Source organism: Chelonia mydas, chromosome 10 (genome assembly GCF_015237465.2).
Source record: "Chelonia mydas isolate rCheMyd1 chromosome 10, rCheMyd1.pri.v2, whole genome shotgun sequence".
Lineage (NCBI taxonomy): Eukaryota > Metazoa > Chordata > Testudines > Cheloniidae > Chelonia > Chelonia mydas.
The window spans coordinates 39270133-39288021 of NC_051250.2; the positions used below are offsets into that span (position 1 = coordinate 39270133).

General features: G+C 48.2%; 1 protein-coding gene across 2 annotated transcripts; it reads left to right on the plus strand.

The window, feature by feature from the left end:
* The first annotated feature begins 3419 nt into the window (after positions 1-3419).
* On the plus strand, positions 3420-14521 carry STOML1 (stomatin like 1). 2 transcript variants are annotated; one of them, XM_037911025.2, is made up of 8 exons: positions 3420-4505; positions 5213-5319; positions 6753-6902; positions 10191-10394; positions 10991-11179; positions 12019-12280; positions 12527-12530; positions 14038-14521. In XM_037911025.2, exons 1-8 carry the CDS (start codon positions 4358-4360, stop codon positions 14234-14236), a joined length of 1263 nt encoding a protein of 420 aa, XP_037766953.1. In that variant the 5' UTR covers positions 3420-4357; the 3' UTR covers positions 14237-14521. The 2 variants fall into 2 exon arrangements, with proteins under 2 accessions (XP_037766953.1, XP_043379224.1); XM_043523289.1 differs by lacking the exon at positions 12527-12530 and having other exon boundaries at positions 10991-11225; positions 12062-12283; positions 14037-14521.
* Positions 14522-17889: the final 3368 nt, after the last annotated feature.

Consider the following 17889-nt stretch of genomic DNA (forward strand, 5'->3'; position numbering starts at 1 on the left):
ATGCCCCGATTGGTCCCTCCCATACAGCTGCAGCTGCCAGCAGCATAAACTTCTCCTTGTCAGAATTTGCTGCCTATGTTGTACTGAGCATATAACCTGCCCCAGCCTGGCCTGCCAGGTAAACGGAGATGCCATTGCCTCTCAGCTGGGCTGCCTTCCCTGACGTAGGGCCTCAGAGCCTGGCCAAGAGGGGTGACAGGGCCAGACCCCGGCTCTTCACCCCGAGGAGAGGCCTGCAAGGAGGCGCTGATGGGCTGGCGCTGCGTCCTGGGCATGCGCCAGCTGACCCCCATCTTGAGAGTGAGACTGCAGGAACCCCGTCCAGTACCCCCAAATATCCCCTCCCACTGCACATGCACCCCCCAAATACCTCCCTCCCAGTACACACACACCCCTCCAGTTCCCTCTCCCTCTTCCCCTGGCAGTGGCCTCTATTTTGGAACTCGAAATATGTAACTCTACCTGTGCCCATCCTTGCCGGGCAGCTCCATGTGTGGCAATGAGAACGGATCGCTGTCCCGCATCAGGGTCCCTTCCTCAGCTGGGGGGATGCCAGGAGTCTGCATTTGTCTCGTGTCCTGCTGTGCTCAATCACTTGAATCTCCATCCCATGTGCTGGGGATGCTGGGCACAGACATGCTCTCACTCACATTGGGTATGAGCCTCACTCATTAACATGATATCTCTTTCCCACATACATTCCTAAGCATATCGTACTCATTTTGAGTAAATAGATCATATTTTTACTCAGGCACTACAATAAAAAACAATACATCCAGGCCCTCAGGCACTGGGCCTGGTGCTTGCAAAACTGCTTTCCAAGCTTGCCTACTGTGGTAACTATGGAGACTACAGGCCCACCTTGAGAGAAGACCTTGCAGGAGGAGGGGTGTTTGACAGTCAAGAAAATGAGTTTGCCCAAAAAACAAGGGGGACTTGATTGAAAGTTTGCGGGTTCTGCAAAATACAGTTCAAAAGTTAAGCCACACTGGACAAATTCATGTCCTCTGGGATCTCCAACCATCTACATTTTCATTCCAACCAGCAAATAATTGTTAAAACCCACTGGTTTGCATTGCAAGAATTCTTACCTGCCCTAGACTTTAGTATGAGCTAGGAAATTGAAGTGTTTCAGATGCAATATTAAGCAGTGTACATTTAAAAAAGTTATTAAGTGCTGGTTGGATTAAAAGCCAGGACTATTGGATGTCACCAAGGAGCAAAAAGGAGAGTCCCTGTACTAAGCAATGACCTGACATATCCCTGGAAAGTCTTACTCTTAGAGGCTGTAAATCTCACTCTTAAGGACAGCCAATCCATGGCATCTCTGTGGGCACCACTGCCTGTATTAAGGCAAACCCCACATAGGGTTGCCAACTTTCTAATTCCAGAAAACCGAACGCCCTTGCCCTGCCCACTGCCCCGCCCCTTCCCTGAGGTCCCACCCTGCCCCTTCCTGAGGCCCCATCACCCGTTCACTCCGTCCGCCGTTCACTCCATTCCCCTCCCTCCATCGCTTGCTCTCACCCACCCTCTCTCACATGCTCATTTTCACTGCAAGGCCCAAACAGGCATATTTATTGTTTTGACAGATGTATTATGCTAAGTTCTGGTTTTATTTGTTACAGGATGCTAGAGCTGGCAGCATTATTCATTATTTTATTGAAGCCTAATTTAATGGTGTTAAAAAGGGTAATTTTTTAAAAAAATGAAATTTCACAAAGGTTTTCATGATTCTTTTTCCCATTTTTTGTAACCAGCTCCATGTTTTATGTTCACTAAAGTTATTGTAATTTTATCTGTGGAATTAGGACCACACATTATCACAGCTGCAATGGGTCCATTAAAGGCCCACTCCTGAAGCCCAAATACAAATCCATAGAGCACAACCACAGAAATACACACCTGTCCAGACACCTATATAAATAAATCTGTAGAAACTGACACCCACACCGACATGCAGATACACACATGTATTCATGTGTACACATCTAGCATGCATTAACACATATACTTCTACATTATTTAATATTACAATTGTTGTTTAGTGCCTAGAGACCCCAACTAAGATCAGGGTTCCCAGGTGGTAGGTGCTGGACATACACATAAAAAGAGAAAGTCTGCAACAAAGAGTTTATAATGTAGCTAGACAAAGGTGGGGAGAAATGTGTGATACATTGGCTCTTCTAAAAAAAGAACAGGAGTACTTGTGGCACCTTAGAGACTAACAAATTTATTTGAGCATAAGCTTTCGTGGGCTACAGCCCACTTCATCGGATGCATGCAGTGGAAAATACAGTAGGACGATTTTATATACACAGAGAACATGAAACAATGGGTGTTACCATACACACTATAATGAGAGTGATCAGTTAAAGTGAGCTATTACCAGCAGGAGAGAAAAAAAACAAAAAAACAACCCCTTTTGTTGTGATAATCAAGATGGGCCATTTCCAGCAGTTGACAAGAACATGTGAGGAACAATAGGGGGGGAAAATAAACATGGGGAAATTGTTTTACTTTGTGTAATGACACATCCACTCCCAGTCTTTATTCAAGCCTAATTTAATGGTGTCCAGTTTGCAAATTAATTCCAATTCAGCAGTCTCTCGTTGGAGTCTGGTTTTGAAGTTTTTTTGATGTAATATTGCGACTTTTAGGTCTGTAATCGAGTGACCAGAGAGATTGAAGTGTTCTCCGACTGGTTTTTGAATGGTATAATGTTATAATTCTTGACGTCTGATTTGTGTCCATTTATTCTTTTGCGTAAAGACTGTCCGGTTTGGCCAATGTACGTGGCAGAGGGGCATTGCTGGCACATGATGGCATATATCACATTGGTAGATGTGCAGGTGAATGAGCCTCTGATAGTGTGGGTGATGTGATTAGGCCCTATGATGGTGTCCCCTGAGGAGATATGTGGACACAGTTGGCAACGGGCTTTGTTGCAAGGATAGGTTCCTGGGTTAGTGTTTTTGTTGTGTGGTTTATATTGATCCCAGAGTCAGAGCCAGCCTCCACCTGACCGTCCAATCAGGACCCTCTGTCAGTGCAACTCCTCCCCTCCCTCCATGCTACAGAAACTCCCTGATTCTCTCCCATGGCACAGCTCCCCACCAGCCTCCTCGCCCCACGGAAAAGCAGAGAGTGACAGCTGAGGAGCGGCTGCTGCCTCTAACCAGTGCTGGCCTGAGAACCTGGGGCTGGAGTCTCTCCCCATAGGGCCGTTTGAGGAAACAGGAGATGGGTGGAGGGTCAGCCACGGTCAAGGGGGGCATGGGTGACCCCGGGGGATGATCAATGGCAGCCTTCGGAAGGGGTCCCCGCAGCACAGCGAGAGGGGAGCTCCTAGAGAGATGCCATCCTGCTGCTACCTCTGGGGAGGTCGAAGGGAATCCTCCCCATGGCAGATGGAGCTGTTCTGCAGCTGATGAAGCAAACCTCATTAGGAAGAAAACCTTCCTCCTCCCCTGCTCTGCAGCCAGTACTGTTCTCAGTGCCCACATGACATAGAATACCAGGAAGTGCTACTGCGCCAGCATCCCTGCCTGGAAGGAGACACACCAGACCCACTAGCAAGGGCTAGAAAGGGATCCGCTGGGGTTGCAGAGGAGACACAAAATAGATGGAGACACTCCTTGCTCCAGCCTGGGAAGGATTTTCTCCTAGCATCCAGGGGAGGGGAGGGGATTGGATCAGGGTAGTAGGGAGCGAGCCCTTAATGTTGCTCTGTGATGGCTCACCTTGGATTAGCAATGATTTCTGATCTAAGGCTTAAGAATTTCCCTTGGCCTGTTATGGAAAAGCTACGGTGCTGCTGTTTGGCATTTGACTGTCAGGTGTTTTGTCTTTATTTATGGTGCTGATGGGGCTTTGCAATCACCCAGAAGCCCTGCTGGCTAGCTACAAAAGCTGTGTCTGAGTTTAGAAAGCAAGCAAGCAAAGACTGTATTCTGTTACCCCTCCAGTCTGCAAGGGCCGCATGAAGGAGCTGGATTTCTCAGATTCAGAGTCGCTTGTAAATACTTGTTTCGTTTTTTTGCAACATCTTGAAGTGTTCTTGGTATCTTTTTTCCCCTGCTGCTAAACAGCTTGGGTGTGCAGGAATTTTTACATTAACCTGCAGGTAAGAATGGCACTCACTTGCAAGATTCAAAGAATCAAGCAGGACTGTATGGCCGTGCTTTGAGCTAATTGGATGTTGATGTTTGTGGGGAGTGGGCTAATTGTTTGTTCAGTCTGAGGCACAAGGAACTGAATGCTGCCCTGGGGACTCCCACCAGCCATTTTGCCAGCAGGGTAAGGAATGGGAAGGAGTGGAGAGATTATTGCAAAGGTTTAGGAGGTAAACTGGATCATGTTCAGCCGGTTGGGATATCAAGCTCTTCCACTGGGGGACTTTGACCATTTCCAGCAATCCAGCATTGGATTCTATGGATCTCAGAAGAGCTTATTTTCCTTTGGGCATGTGCAAGACCCATGGGGCCAGATCCCGCATACGAAAGGTGAGTACAGGACAGGGGAGCAAGGTTTCCTTCTCTGCTGGCCCAAGCATCACCATTCACCTTGGTGGTTATAGCCCCTGCAAACACTGGCCTCTCCCTCAAACCAGCCTTACGCAGGGTGCAGCTCCACGGCTGCCCTGGTGTTACTCCTGGCTTGTGCTGGGCAGAGCAGAATAAGGCCCTATGGATGTGTCATTTGGGGATTCAGGGGTTGGAAGAGTCCAAGATGGAGGCAGACTGGGGGAGTCCAGGCTGGGGATCATCTCCTGTGGCCTTCCGTGAATGCTGTTAGGTGTATGAACATTTAGTGATCATGAGCAAGAGACCCCAGGACAAACGCTGTACAGTGTTGTGCTGGTGTTAATCTGGAATCGCTGCACTGACTTCAGTGGATTGAGGCTGGTGTAACAGAGCAGAATGAGGTTGAGGCAGCCCCTTCTGTCTCTGGGGTGGCTTGCAGCTTATGGCGTTCCCCTCAAGGGCAATGCTGCTGAAGGACACCGGGGCACAGATTTGTGACTACAGTCGTTGGGTGGATCCATGAGTTGCCTACAAGATCCCATTGCTTTCTGTGGTTTGCTGCAGGTGTGTCTTGAAACAAGGGAAAGGCCATGGGCCTGAGACCAAGCTATGGGTGATGCTGAGGGATCGGGGGAGCTGCTGCTCTCTCCAAATTCATTCCCTGACCCTCTCTTTCTCTCCTACAGGTTCCTCCCAGGGCTGGTTGTCTTGGATTTGCCATGGGATTGTAACGTCTTTGGCCTTCCTGATGATGGTCATCACCTTCCCCATCTCCGCATGGTTTGTCTTGAAAGTAAGTGGGAAATAATGCCTGGTCCTTACTCCTAAATACAGGTGGTGGTGGGAGGGGGAGAGTCTGGGGAAAGGCAACGATGCCCTTTTCGCTGCTTGGAGTGTCCTTAAGTAGCTGCATGGTCAATGCATTGTGTACTGCTGCAGCCTCTCTAGTGGGCACCTATGGCATAAAAGCCAAGTGACTGGAGCGGCAGCATTATCTTCACCTTAGGCCATTCCCTTTGCGCTGCCAGTGAGACCCAGCTCTCCAGACTAGAGCCAACCCACCTGCTAGTCCATAGCGAGTGTAACATCAGTAGTTCCTGTAGCGCAAAGGCTGCCACTGGTGCAATGGTCCAGGTGTGAGAGCAAGAGGCTCTCCTGGGGGACTGGAAAGGCGGAGTGTCTTATTTTCTACTATTAAAATTTGTGTAAATGTATATTCAGGGTAAATGCAGCTGAAGGTTACTGGAAAGTTGCCAGTGCAGCCTGTGGCATCTCAAAGTTGGGGATCCCCTGATCATAGAATCATAGAATATCAGGGTTGGAAGGGACCTCAGGAGGTCATCTAGTCCAACCCCCTGCTCAAAGCAGGGCCAATCCCCAACTAAATTATCCCAGCCAGGGCTTTGTCAAGCCTGACCTTGAAAACTTCTAAGGAAAGAGATTCCACCACCTCCCTAGGTAACCCATTCCAGTGTTTCACCACCCTCCTTGTGAAAAAGTTTTTCCTAATGTCCAACGTAAACCGCCCCCACTGCAACTTGAGACCATTACTCCTTGTTCTGTCATCTGCTACCACTGAGAACAGTCTAGATCCATCATCTTTGGAACCCCCTTTCAGGTAGTTGAAAGCAGCTATCAAATCCCCCCTCATTCTTCTCTTCCGCAGACTAAACAATCCCAGTTCCCTCAGCCGCTCCTCATAAGTCATGTGCCTCAGCCCCATGAGAGGTGCCATGTACCCTTGACTCCTGTTGACTCCAGTGGGAGTTGGAGGAGCTCAGCTTGCCTGTAGCTTGCATCATCTGGCCATGGATTCTGCTCAGCTTACTGAGTATTGAGTTTACAACCAAACATCTGGGGTCACCTGCCAGAGAAGGGTATACCTCACAGGTGGAGCCAAATGACTTACAGAGATCTCAGTAGTTTTTCATTTTATCTCAGTTGATATGAATATAATGAATCATGGCCAGATGCAGCAGAGCCCATGGTTGTCCTTGGGGACTGATCCCACGAGCTCCACACCAGAAGCACAAACCCTTACTGTTGGTGCAAAAGGATGAGCTCCATTAGCTGTGTGGGGCTCTTATGTTTGCCAAGCCAACCACTAGAGGGAGCACTGTGCATTAAGCCCAGGCATTGTAGAGACAGAAAAAAGAACTTTTTTTAAAGTGCCCAGTGTGTATTTTTCCTCCTTATTTCTATTTGGTTTAAATGTTTCCTTTCCAGATAGTCCCTGCTTACGAGCGAATGATTGTATTCTGCTTGGGCCGGATCCGAGCCCCCCAGGGGCCAGGCATGATCCTGCTGTTGCCGTTCATAGATCACTGGCAACGAGTAGACTTGAGGACAAGAGCCTTTAATGTGCCACCAGGTAAGGTGAGCTACATCCATTTCTACGATTCTATGCGATTTGCTATGCGATGTGACAGCTTCTCTGATGAGCCTGGTCATCCATTGCAACCCTCTTGAAGAGATCAGGGTAGAGACCTTTGCAAACCTTCCTAATGAAAGCCACATGCTGAATCTTGCATGCTTTGGGCTTTCATTCCAGTTGCAAAACTGTAGTACAGATTCACAAACCTTTTGGATGAACTGAGGCCAAATATCATGAGATCGCAGGCCAGGGTTTTCCTTCCGCGCAGCCTTCCATGCGGTATGCTGAGCCAAGATTTTCAAAAGCAACCAGTGGTTCTGGGTGCCTGAATTTGTGGGTGTCCAAGGTAAGTGACACCTGCTTTTCCAAAAGTGCTGAGCATCCACCTGTGAAAATCAGGTCCTTTTCAGGTATCTCCAGGTAGGCACCCACAATCACTACTCTTGTAGAATTTGGCTGTGATTTAGACCAGCCCAACCTTGGGCGGGCGGGGGAGAGGGGGGTTGAGCCATGGATAAAAGACAAATGTAGACAGATATCTCATTGACAAAAAATATTAGTTGCAAATCTGTGATATCTGAAATTGAGATGATGTTATTAATGTAACCCTTCTGCCACGTGGAACCAGCAGCAAACAGGGCCGGATTCAATATCTAGGGTTTCCTTTCCATCGATGCAACACAGAACCGGCTTGAGCTCCCACCCCGTAACCTGGGAAAATTACACACCACCCTGGGCGCACCTGAGACGCATTACTTCCCCACTCACAAGCACAGAGTTTGAGTGTCAATGAAAGGAGGGAAGTCACCCGACATTAATTAGGGAAAATGGCACAAGCGGGATTCATAATCATAAAACTGTGAGCAGGACACCCACCCCAGTGTGCGTGGGGCATTGTCTTCCACCTCATGTTCTTGAGTTCTACAACCAAAAGTTCATTTTCTGTGCCCTTCTCTGCTCCCCCACCATACCCCACTCACAGTGGCTGTCCTTGGTCAGAGAAGACCCAGAGTTCAGAGGTGCATCTGTGTGAGTTCAGTTCCCACCTGGGGAAGAAAGCACCATGTTTGCTCCACCATCTGAGCACTTGCTTTGGCTGGCCACCCCACCAGCCATGGTTCTTCTCCACTGGCTGTCCCACCAGCCACTTGTTCTGCTCACTGCCTCACCAGCCACTTGTTCACCAGCCGGCTATCAGTCACCTTCTGTTGCCACCTGCTTCTCTGCTGTGACCTCTGCACATCAGTCTCTTAGTAATTTTCAGCTCTGTGCTGAACACAGTCCCACCATAACTGATTTCAGCTCTGATTGAGCCTTTAAAATAACAAAGAGGCTCCTAATGAAGCCTGTTTAGCTCTTTCTTTTAACAGTACAGAAGAACAGGTTAAACCACTCTGGGGAGGACTCTTGGGAAGGGTTCACACCTCCTGGCTACAACACCTGTCCCCACTCCACTTACTGTCACAGGGCTCTGGCATTTGAGCCCTGGCTTAACAAGGTCCTTTTAGCTGAGGGTGACCGCCTCATTTGGGACAGGTTAAGCACAGTTCTGCTCCCCTTTATTCATACAGTAATGACAACATTGGTAACAGCATTTCACTACCCCTGCATTCAGTACTAAAATGATTTGTAACCCAACACCAGCCAAAGTTGATTACTTTGAGCAACACACCACTCTATCTGCTGGATATCTAAGCAGAGTAGGAGCAAATTGTATTTACATGAACACACCTAAAGTCTCTCCCGCTCCCAGCTAGCTGTCAGGGAAGAATTCATTTAGACCCTGCTTATATCAATAATAATAATCATGTTCTTTATGACAGTGCCTAAGGGCCAGCCAAGAATGGGGCCCCATTGTACAAGAACAGGACAACCACAGAGTACTAGATGGCCCCTGCATCTGCGATCTTACAATCTAGATAGACAAGACAGACACAGGGTGAGGGAGGGGGTAGAACTTGCCCCCCTCATTGGTGCTGGGTGATCCTGTGACGGCATAGAGTCTGGACAAGCACCTTAAAGTTGATTCAGATACTCACCCAAAGCAGCAAAATTCATCCAGAAGGCTCACACTGACAGGTTGCCTGGTGAAATCTTGAGCACTTCCAGTGTCTGCTTGGGGTGGAAACTACACAAAAGGAGCCCTTAGCACAGTCTCTTGGTTGCGCTGGCATCTGGTTGCAGAAGGACCAAGAAGTGCCATCAGTAGGGCCCTACCAAATTCACGGTCCATTCTGGTCAATTTCACAGTCATAGGATTTTAAAAATCATAAATTTCATGATTTCAGCTATTTAAATCTGAAATTTCTCGGTGTTGTAATTGTTGGGGTCCTGACCCAAAAAGGAGTTCTGAGTGCTGGGGGGGGGCGGGGGAGAGGTCAGAAGATTATTGTAGGGGGGCTTGCAGTACTGCTACCCTTACTTCTATGCTACTGCTGGTGATGGTGCTGCCTTCAGAGCTGGGCAGCTGGAGAGTGGTGGCTGCTGGCTGGAAGCCCAGCTCTGAAGGCAGAGCTGTCGCCAGCAGCAGCGCAGAAGTAAGGATGGCATGGTATGGTATTGCCACCCTTACTTCTGTGCTGCTGCCTGCAGAGCTGGTCCCTCAGTCAACAGTGGCCATTCTCCAGCCGCCCAGCTCTGCAGGCAGCAGCGCAGAAGAAAGGAGGGCATGGTATGGTATTGCCATCCTTACTTCTGTGCTTCTGCTCGCAGGGCACTGCCTTCAGAGCTGGGCACCTGGCCAACAGCTGCAGCTCTCCATCTGCCCAGCTCTCAAGGCAGTGCAGAAGTAAGGGTGGTAATATTGGGACCCCCCTAAAATAACCTTGTAACCCCCCTGCAACTCCATTTTGTGTCAGGACCCCCCAGTTTAAGAAATGCTGGTCTCCCCTTGAAATCTGTAAAATATAGGATAAAAGCACACAAAAGACCAGACTTCACGGCGGGAGACCAGATTTCATGGTCCGTGACGCGTCTTTCAAGGCTGTGAATTTTGTAGGGCCCTAGCCATGATGCATGAAATGAAGGAGAAGGAGTTAATTTGTTTGGGTTTTTGTAATTCTATAAATAAGGTTTGGTTTGAGATTTGTGGAGGAAGGTTTGTGGGGTTTTTGTGGGATTTTCCTACGTTTTGTTTTGCCTGTTTAAATGAATCAGGGAAGTCTCACTAGTCAGGAATCAGAGTTTGGGGGATAGCAGTCCAGATCTTCCAAGGTATGTGGGCACCTAACTTCCATTGAATCAATAGCTTGGAGGATCTGGACCCTTCTTGCTAAAGCTTCTGTTCACAGCTGACCACCAAGGATGGAGCCATGATTTCCATGGGGGCTGATATCCAGTTCCGGGTGTGGGATCCTGTGCTGTCTGTCATGATGGTGAAGGATCTGAATGCAGCCACCCGAATGATGGCCCAAAATGCCATGAACACGACCCTGCTGAAGAAGAACCTGAGGGAGATCCAGACGGAGAAGCTGCAGTTTGGGGACCAGCTCCTGGTGAGAGTTTGCTTATGACCTTGGGCCCTGCTCCTGCGCTGTGACATGGGCAGTGCAGCACCCCATTGCAGTCTGTGCCTCACCAGCTGCAGGACACCTTTCATGTGAAACAAGAACCTGGATCCCTAATTCTCTAGTTATGTAACACATGGAAATAATGACCAAGGAGGGAAACTATAGCTGCTTCACCCTGAATCTGCCCCCAAGAGACTATGTGGACTCTCAAGGTTTTACTGTGTCTCAGAGCCAGAGGTGTGTTGGAGTGTGCAGGAGGATAGGGTGGAGATGCAGCCCCTATGGGGCAGTCTGGGGTCCTTACACCTGCACAGGGGAGAGGCAGGCAGAATGCCTCAGGGGGAACCAAGCGAGGGGCTTCCAGGTGTAAGGGGGATAAGGCGGATACACAGAGGACAACCTCAGGACTACAAGGAGGGAATGGAGCATGCTCTGGGGGCCTCTCTATTTCCATGCAGCCTGCTCAGCCAGAGCTCAGAGTGGAAGGGGTCCTTTCCATGCTCCATTATAGTCTGTTGCTTTGCACTTACCCAGATCTGACTGGGATGTTTTTGGTTTTTGCTTTGCCAATTGTCTTTTAGCTTGAAATCAACGACATGACCAAGTCCTGGGGCCTGGAAGTGGATCAGGTTGAGCTGATTTTAGAGGCAGTGCTGCAACCCTCCCAAGAGAGTCTGTCTGCACCTCTGACCATGACACCTCCGATCCTTGGGTTTGAAGGGCTACATAACACCATTCAGCAGCTGGCTACTCACTTCTTTAGCAACAGCGTGGCAATGGCAGCAGCAGCTAGTCCTGAGACAGGTAACCAGCCTGGCTACACCTTCCTCACCCACGCCTGCTACGTGCTCTGCTTTTATCCTCAGGGGGACAAAACAAGAAGTCTTTGCTTGGCTTTTAAACAGCCAGGATGTCTATAGGCATCAATGGATGAATCTGTCTCTCAGATCCCCAGTGGGACAGACCATGTCTCTGGTGGCAAAGTTTTGCCAGAAGTGACCATAGAGCAGCAGCTGAGAGTCGTGGCAACCTCCCATTGTGAGAGGAGGGAGATAATTGGTATCTTGGATGCTGGTGTGCAGTGAGTGTTGCCAAATCTCTCTTTCATGGTCACCAGGACAGGAAGAAGAGATTAAATAAGGACTGTATATTTAGGTACTTCTCAGACCCTTGCCCTAGTATATGGGCACCTCACAATCTATTGTATTTAGCTGCACAGCCCCCCTGAGAGGTAGGGCAGTGCTATTATCTCCAGTATACAGAGGCACAGACAGGTTAAGGGACTTGCCCAAACTCACACAGGAACTAGTGGCAAAGCAGGGGATTGAAGCTGGGTCTTCTTAGTCCCAGACTAGTACCCTAACCACTGGATCATCCTAACTCTCAGAACAGGACTCACAATACCTCTTTTCTCTGTTTTTATGTTGTAGTGGGTTAATATAATACCCAGATACGATGCGGGTTCGTGTGCTAAACATGTGGCTGATAGAGGTTGGATGGACAGGAAGGACTAGGGGACTCCTTTCTAACCGCTCATCAGAGCTTTACTGGACAGTGGCTTGTGGTTCCCTGCCACTCCTGTGCTGACAGCTAACTTCATCTCAATCAGCCTGGTGCCCCCAAACCATTCTTGACACCTTTGTCCCCAGCAGACAGCGTGGTGACAGTGAATGAGGGAGAACAACCAGCTCCTACCATCACCACCACCAGTAGCAGCAGCAGCAGGAAGAAACCTAGCCCTGAGGAGTTGCTGTCAGCTCTGGAGCTGTTCTTGTCTGAGTTCTTGGTTGGCTCAGTCAGAGCTTCCTACCAGCTCAACATCATACTTCCGAGTGGTGCGCGGAGAACCTACTTCATAGATCTCACTGCAGGTCACTGCCATTTATTCTCCCTGTGTTTGGGAGGCACTTTGGTGGGTGAGGACTTTGAGCTGTGTTGTGTGTGGGTGCAGGCATGTGCATGGTCTTTATTCCCCACACACAGAGCTGAACTCATTAGTAGAGTTGGTTGGAAAATGTGGGGTGGGGGGGAATTCCATGGAAAAATTCAACTTTTCAGTGAATAATTGAAATATTTTGGTTCTGAAATGGTGCTACTTGGGAGTTGTAGTTTGGCAGGGAGGTGATATCACCAACCCCAGTCCCCTCTCTAACACAGGCTCCTGGTAGGATTCGTTCTCTACTAAGGCGTGTAGCATCGCATGGGTCAGCCAGAACTCACAACCGCCTGGGTATAATCAAGGAGGCTCCCTGCTCTGCTGTCTAAACAGAAACAGGACGCTGAGCAGGACATGGGACTAGAAGGAATCCAGGTTGCAAGGAGTGGTGATATCTCTCTCTCCTAGGCTCCAGAAGATGAACCTGACCAGGCTCAGAGACTTTGTGTCAGGGGCCTGGGCACTGGCAGTCCAGCTCAGTGGTTACAACTGGGCTGAGGGGGCAAAAGGTCAGAGCCCGAGTCAGGAGCCAGGAAGGGGACATGGGCTGGAGCACAAACCGTCACAGCTGCGGGCCCAGCACTGAGCAGCCAGCGACCTGCTGCTGAGCTTAAAAACAGGCCCACTGACTCTCTTCAGGCACCCCTAGCAGAACCCATCAATCAGCCTGGAGAGTACTCAGGCCCAGTAGGAGCTGCCTGGTCCTGACACCTTGCTGTGAGGACTTTTAGCTGAGGAGTTGTGAGCCAGGGTCTGAGGTGAGAGCTTATTAAAGGAGGCAAATTTACTCTGATTAGCTTGTTTTTTGGCTTGCACTTGTTCAGATCCTTTATGGGGAACATTTTGACACCAACTGGGGAATATAAGGTAGGGCTAACCTGCAGTGTCACATCCAGCCACAAAAGGGTGCACAGGGATGGCACATAGCTTTACATTTCCGATGATACTACACTGTTCCATGACCATGCCTTGCATGGCTATGGTGCATCATGGGAGATGAAGTCCAGCCTGGCTGGCACAGGAAGAATAGGAGCATGAAGCGCCCAAACTACAACTCCTATCAGGCACTGCGGCAGCATTTCCAAATAGAAGTATTTTGGTTTTGCAGCTGAAAATGTTCCAGTTTTTCGGCATTTGGTGGTTCAACAAAAAGTCAGTTCTCTGTGGAGAGCAAAAACCCAATATTCCTTCAAAAAAACCATTTAGATGGAAAATTTTACAAACAGAAATATGTCTCCTGCCCATCTGCATAATGAGCAATTACTGTGGTGTGGGATTGCTGGTTGTTGTCCACCTCTAGCCCAAGGTGGCAGGAAGATGCTCCCCTCCAATGGCAGCTTGGCCTAAAGCACATTGTCTGGGTGATCTCCACTTCCTAGCTGACGGGCAGCCACGTTGCTCAGTAACCCACCAGCATCCTAGACATTAACTGGCACCTTTATTGGTGCCTTCAGCAGAGAGGGCGTGGAGGAGGATATCCCTTCCCATCTGGGATGCTGCTGGAGCACTGTAGGGAGAAGCTTGCCCTGCTGCTGGAGGGAGGGGATTGTCTCCTTTCACCAATGCTAAATTCACTTCATTAAACAAAACAACCACAAAGGGCCTCTGGCTTCCCCAAGGTGTTAGATGTGAAACCCTGGTACTGATCCCCCCTCTCTCTCTCCCTCCCATATATCCGTGCCCTGCAAGCAGTGGGCGAATTGGCCATGGGAACCCTGAGTGCAACCCTGATGTGATTCTGGAGATGACAGAAAATGACCTGCAGGCTTTCTTCTCAGGTGAACTTCACCCTCTGAGTGCCTACATGAGCGGGAGGTTGCGTGTCAAGGGTGACCTGAGCGTTGCCCTGAAACTAGAGGAGCTCTTCAAGGCAATGAAACAACGTAGATAGAGAGAGAATGTGTGTGTGCATGCGCACATGCATGTGTGCGTGTGTGAGAAAGCAGGAGAATTGAAGAGTCTGGCAGGAGAACCATCTAATTGTGAAGGGAGTGAGGACTCAAGCTTTTCTATTCTCTGTTTCATGCACTGGGGATATTGATCATTGCACAGAGGAGAAAGAAGACAAATCCCCTCTGTGACGGGATCCCTGGGGTGCAGCCTGGGACTGTGGGACCGCTGTACCCCCTTAACTCTCCAGCCTGGTGTGTCTCTCACAATGCTTTGCTAATGACAAGCAGCAAACCCCTCCAGGCGCTGTGATCACTCAGCACAACCACATGTGGAGCCCCACACCCAGCTAAATTGCATGAATGCTCCCAGAGCCATTCATGAATTGCAGAGAAAGGCACCAGCCAAATCCCCCCAGCTCCCAGCACTGTACCTCAGGAATATACCATCTTGCACTGCTGAAGACGAGCTGTGCAAGTTTATTAATTGGTTTGCCACTTCATCAATGGAAAGTGGATATACACCAGCCTTTGCAAACCTGAGCAGATTTACCAAACACTTCAAGCAAATTCACTGGTAAAGATAAACAGTAAAAGAAGTTTATTGACTACAAAAGATATATTTTAAGGGATAAGCAAAAAGTCAGAGTTCGTTACCAAAAGAAAAGAAAATATAAGCACACAGCCTAAACTCTCAATCCTATTAGACTGGGAAACATCTAGATTAAGCAGTTTTTCTCACCCCACTGGATATTGCAGTTCATAGTACACAGGTTTCACCCTTGAAACCTGGGCCAGTCTCCTCTGTTGGAGTCTTCAGTCTTCTGAACATCCTTGCTGCTTGCGGCATAGGTGGGGGGAAAAGAAAAGGCCAAGCATGTGGCTGTGTTCTGTTTTATGCCCTTAGTCCATGTGCTTGGAGAACACAAGTCCAGGCATGTCTGGTGGGCATTGCTGAGTCACCACTTGGCAAGGTTAAGCAATTCCACTGGTATGGCCTTATACAGGTGAGTCATTGCATTGTAGCTCCCTTGCTGGACAATGGTGGTTGATGGTTGTTCAACACTCACCTGGGCATTGGTTATCCCCCTAGTTATTGTCTCTGGAGAGCTAGTATCTGGGTGCTTCCCAAACCCACAGCATATTTTAGTGACAACCATAAAACACAATTCTCATAACTTCATATGCACCAATTATATATATATATATATATATATATATATTTAGATGGAACAGTGGGTTTCAGCAGATCATAACTTTTCCCATGCTACCTTACATGGCATGCTTTATATGCAATATCACAATTATATACAAAGTGATTAATATGTGGGTTACAGGACGCTCCCCTGGGCTGTAGAGTGTCACACCCTCCAAATACGAGTGCCCTGGGGGAGTGCAGAATGATAGTGCGAGAGGCCACACTGAGAACCCAACAATGCTAAACCCAGGGTTGTGAGTTCAACCCTTGAGGGGGCCATTTAGGGATCTGGGGCAAAAATTGGGGATTGGCCCTGCTTTGAGCAGGGGGTTGGACTAGATGACTTCCTGAGGTCCCTTCCAATCCTGAGATTCTATGATTCTATGAAAATCCGCTTGGCACAAAGCTCTGATGGTGGAGGTTGGGTACCAATGGGTCAGGCCTAAGCAAACTTCCGAAGGGAAGTGGTGGATTCTGCAGGTCTCAGTACCATCAGAACAAGCCTGGAAGCCTTCCTGGAAGATGTGGCTTAGCCAAGCACAAATTGTTGGGATCAGCACAGGCGTACCTAGGTGAATTCTCTGGCCTGTGCTATGCAGGAGGTCTAATGGTCTCTTCTGGGCTTACAATCTATGACTCAGCTCAAGAAGAGGAAAAACATCAGGTGAAAGGCTTGATGCACAGCTGGGTTTCAACCCACGCTTTTGTTTTTGTGGGTGCACATGTTAATACAGAACCTCCCACTCCCACCCCGCCAATTGGAATTTGTGTTACTCCCTAATTGAAGTCTACAAGAGTTTCATGTTGTCATAACCATACAGTTAAGGGTAACTTAGAATTCCTCCTTACCTGTAAGGGGTTAAGAAGCTCAGATAACTTTGTTGGCACCTGACCAAAAGGACCAATGGGGAAAGACGATACTTTCAAATCTTGGGCCGGGGGAAGGCTTTGTTTTGTGTGTTTTCTTGGGCAGCAGAGAAGCATGAGGTCAGAAAACTCCTTCTCCTATAAACCATCCTAAATGTCTCTCATGTTACAAAAATTGTAAGTAAAAGCCACAAAAATTGTAAGTAAAAGCCAGGCAAGGCGTGTTCGATTATCTTTTGTTTTGCTTGTGAATTTTTCCTTTGCTGGAGGGAAGTTTTTTCCTGTTTTTTGTAACTTTGAAACTAAGCCTAGAGTAAGTTTTGCTGTGTTTTTGAATCTTTTGTTACCCTGTAAAGTTATTTTCCATCCTGATTTTACAGAGGTGATTTTTACCTTTTTTTAAAATAAAATCCTTCTTTTAAGAACCTGACTGATTTCTCTATTGTCCTAAGACCCAGGGGTTTGGGTCTATGATCACTTTGTAACTAATTGGTTAGGATATTATTCTCAAGCCTCCCTAGGAAAGGGGGTGTAAGGACTCAGGGGGATATTTTGGGGGAATAGGAACTCCAAGTGGTCATTTCCCTGATTCTTTGTTAAATCACTTGTGCCTTGGGGAAGTTTTAACCTAAGCTGGTAGAAATAAGCTTAGGGGGGTCTTTCATGCGTGTCCCTACATCTGTACTTTAGAGTTCAGAGTGGGGACGGAATCCTGACACATTTCCCCTGAATGGGGACATTTGGGCAACTAAACCCTTAAAATCCCATCCATCTTGCTGGGCATCTTGCCCTGTCAGGTGAATCTCATTGAGTGGCATTGGGTTCCTGTCAACAAAAAATAAACCACTCCCTTCCAGCAGGAGAGGTGGAATTACAGTGCTCCAGCACTGCAGCTAGTCATCTAATGACTTGATTTGTTGGTGCAAAGGGATGTTTGGGTCTTGTCCACATGGAACATTACTGCAAGGCATGGCAAGGTGTGACTCTACAGCACATTAGCTTGCCACAGTGCAGCATCCCTGTGTGGACACTGCTACAGCACATTAAAAGTCCCAGAATGTGCATAGATTCACACCCTGGCTTGCCATGTAGTAACTTCCACATAGACAAGCCCTGTTCTGTGCTGATTTTTGCACCCACGATTTGCAAGTGAAAAATTGTGCCTGTGAAAACAAAGGCATTTCTCAAACTTTGGGCCACAGAATTCATAGAGGAGGGATGAGAGAAGGAGTTTTCGGGAATGTCCTAGACTAAGGATCCCTAGAAGTTCTTGAACTTCCATGCACAAGTGGTTAGAATTCAGTGGTTGGTCTAATTTGTGCTTCAAAGTGATTTGCATACTTTTGATTAGCTATATATGTCGGTGTGTATATGTACATATCTTTATTTTGTAAGTTCCTCTGTATTAATTCTTCATCTACAATAAACATGTTACATGTAACTAGCTATCTGACTGTAGTGGTCTGATCATTTGTATACATTAAGAGGATAAAGCACTGGGCTGGGACTCAGGAGATCTGGGTTTTACTTCTGGCTCTGCCACTGACTTGCAGGTGTCCTTGGGCAAATCACTTTGCCTCTCTGCCCCAG

Excerpts from the sequence above, each read along its gene's own strand:
- STOML1 (XM_043523289.1), top strand. The coding sequence starts at position 4,358 with ATGTTCAGCCGGTTGGGATATCAAGCTCTTCCACTGGGGGACTTTGAC. Across the intron at positions 11,226-12,061 it reads TGAGACAGGTAACCAGCCTG|ACAGCGTGGTGACAGTGAAT; the intron begins GCTACACCTTCC and ends TGTCCCCAGCAG. Across the intron at positions 12,284-14,036 it reads CATAGATCTCACTGCAGGTC|GTGGGCGAATTGGCCATGGG; the intron begins ACTGCCATTTAT and ends GCCCTGCAAGCA.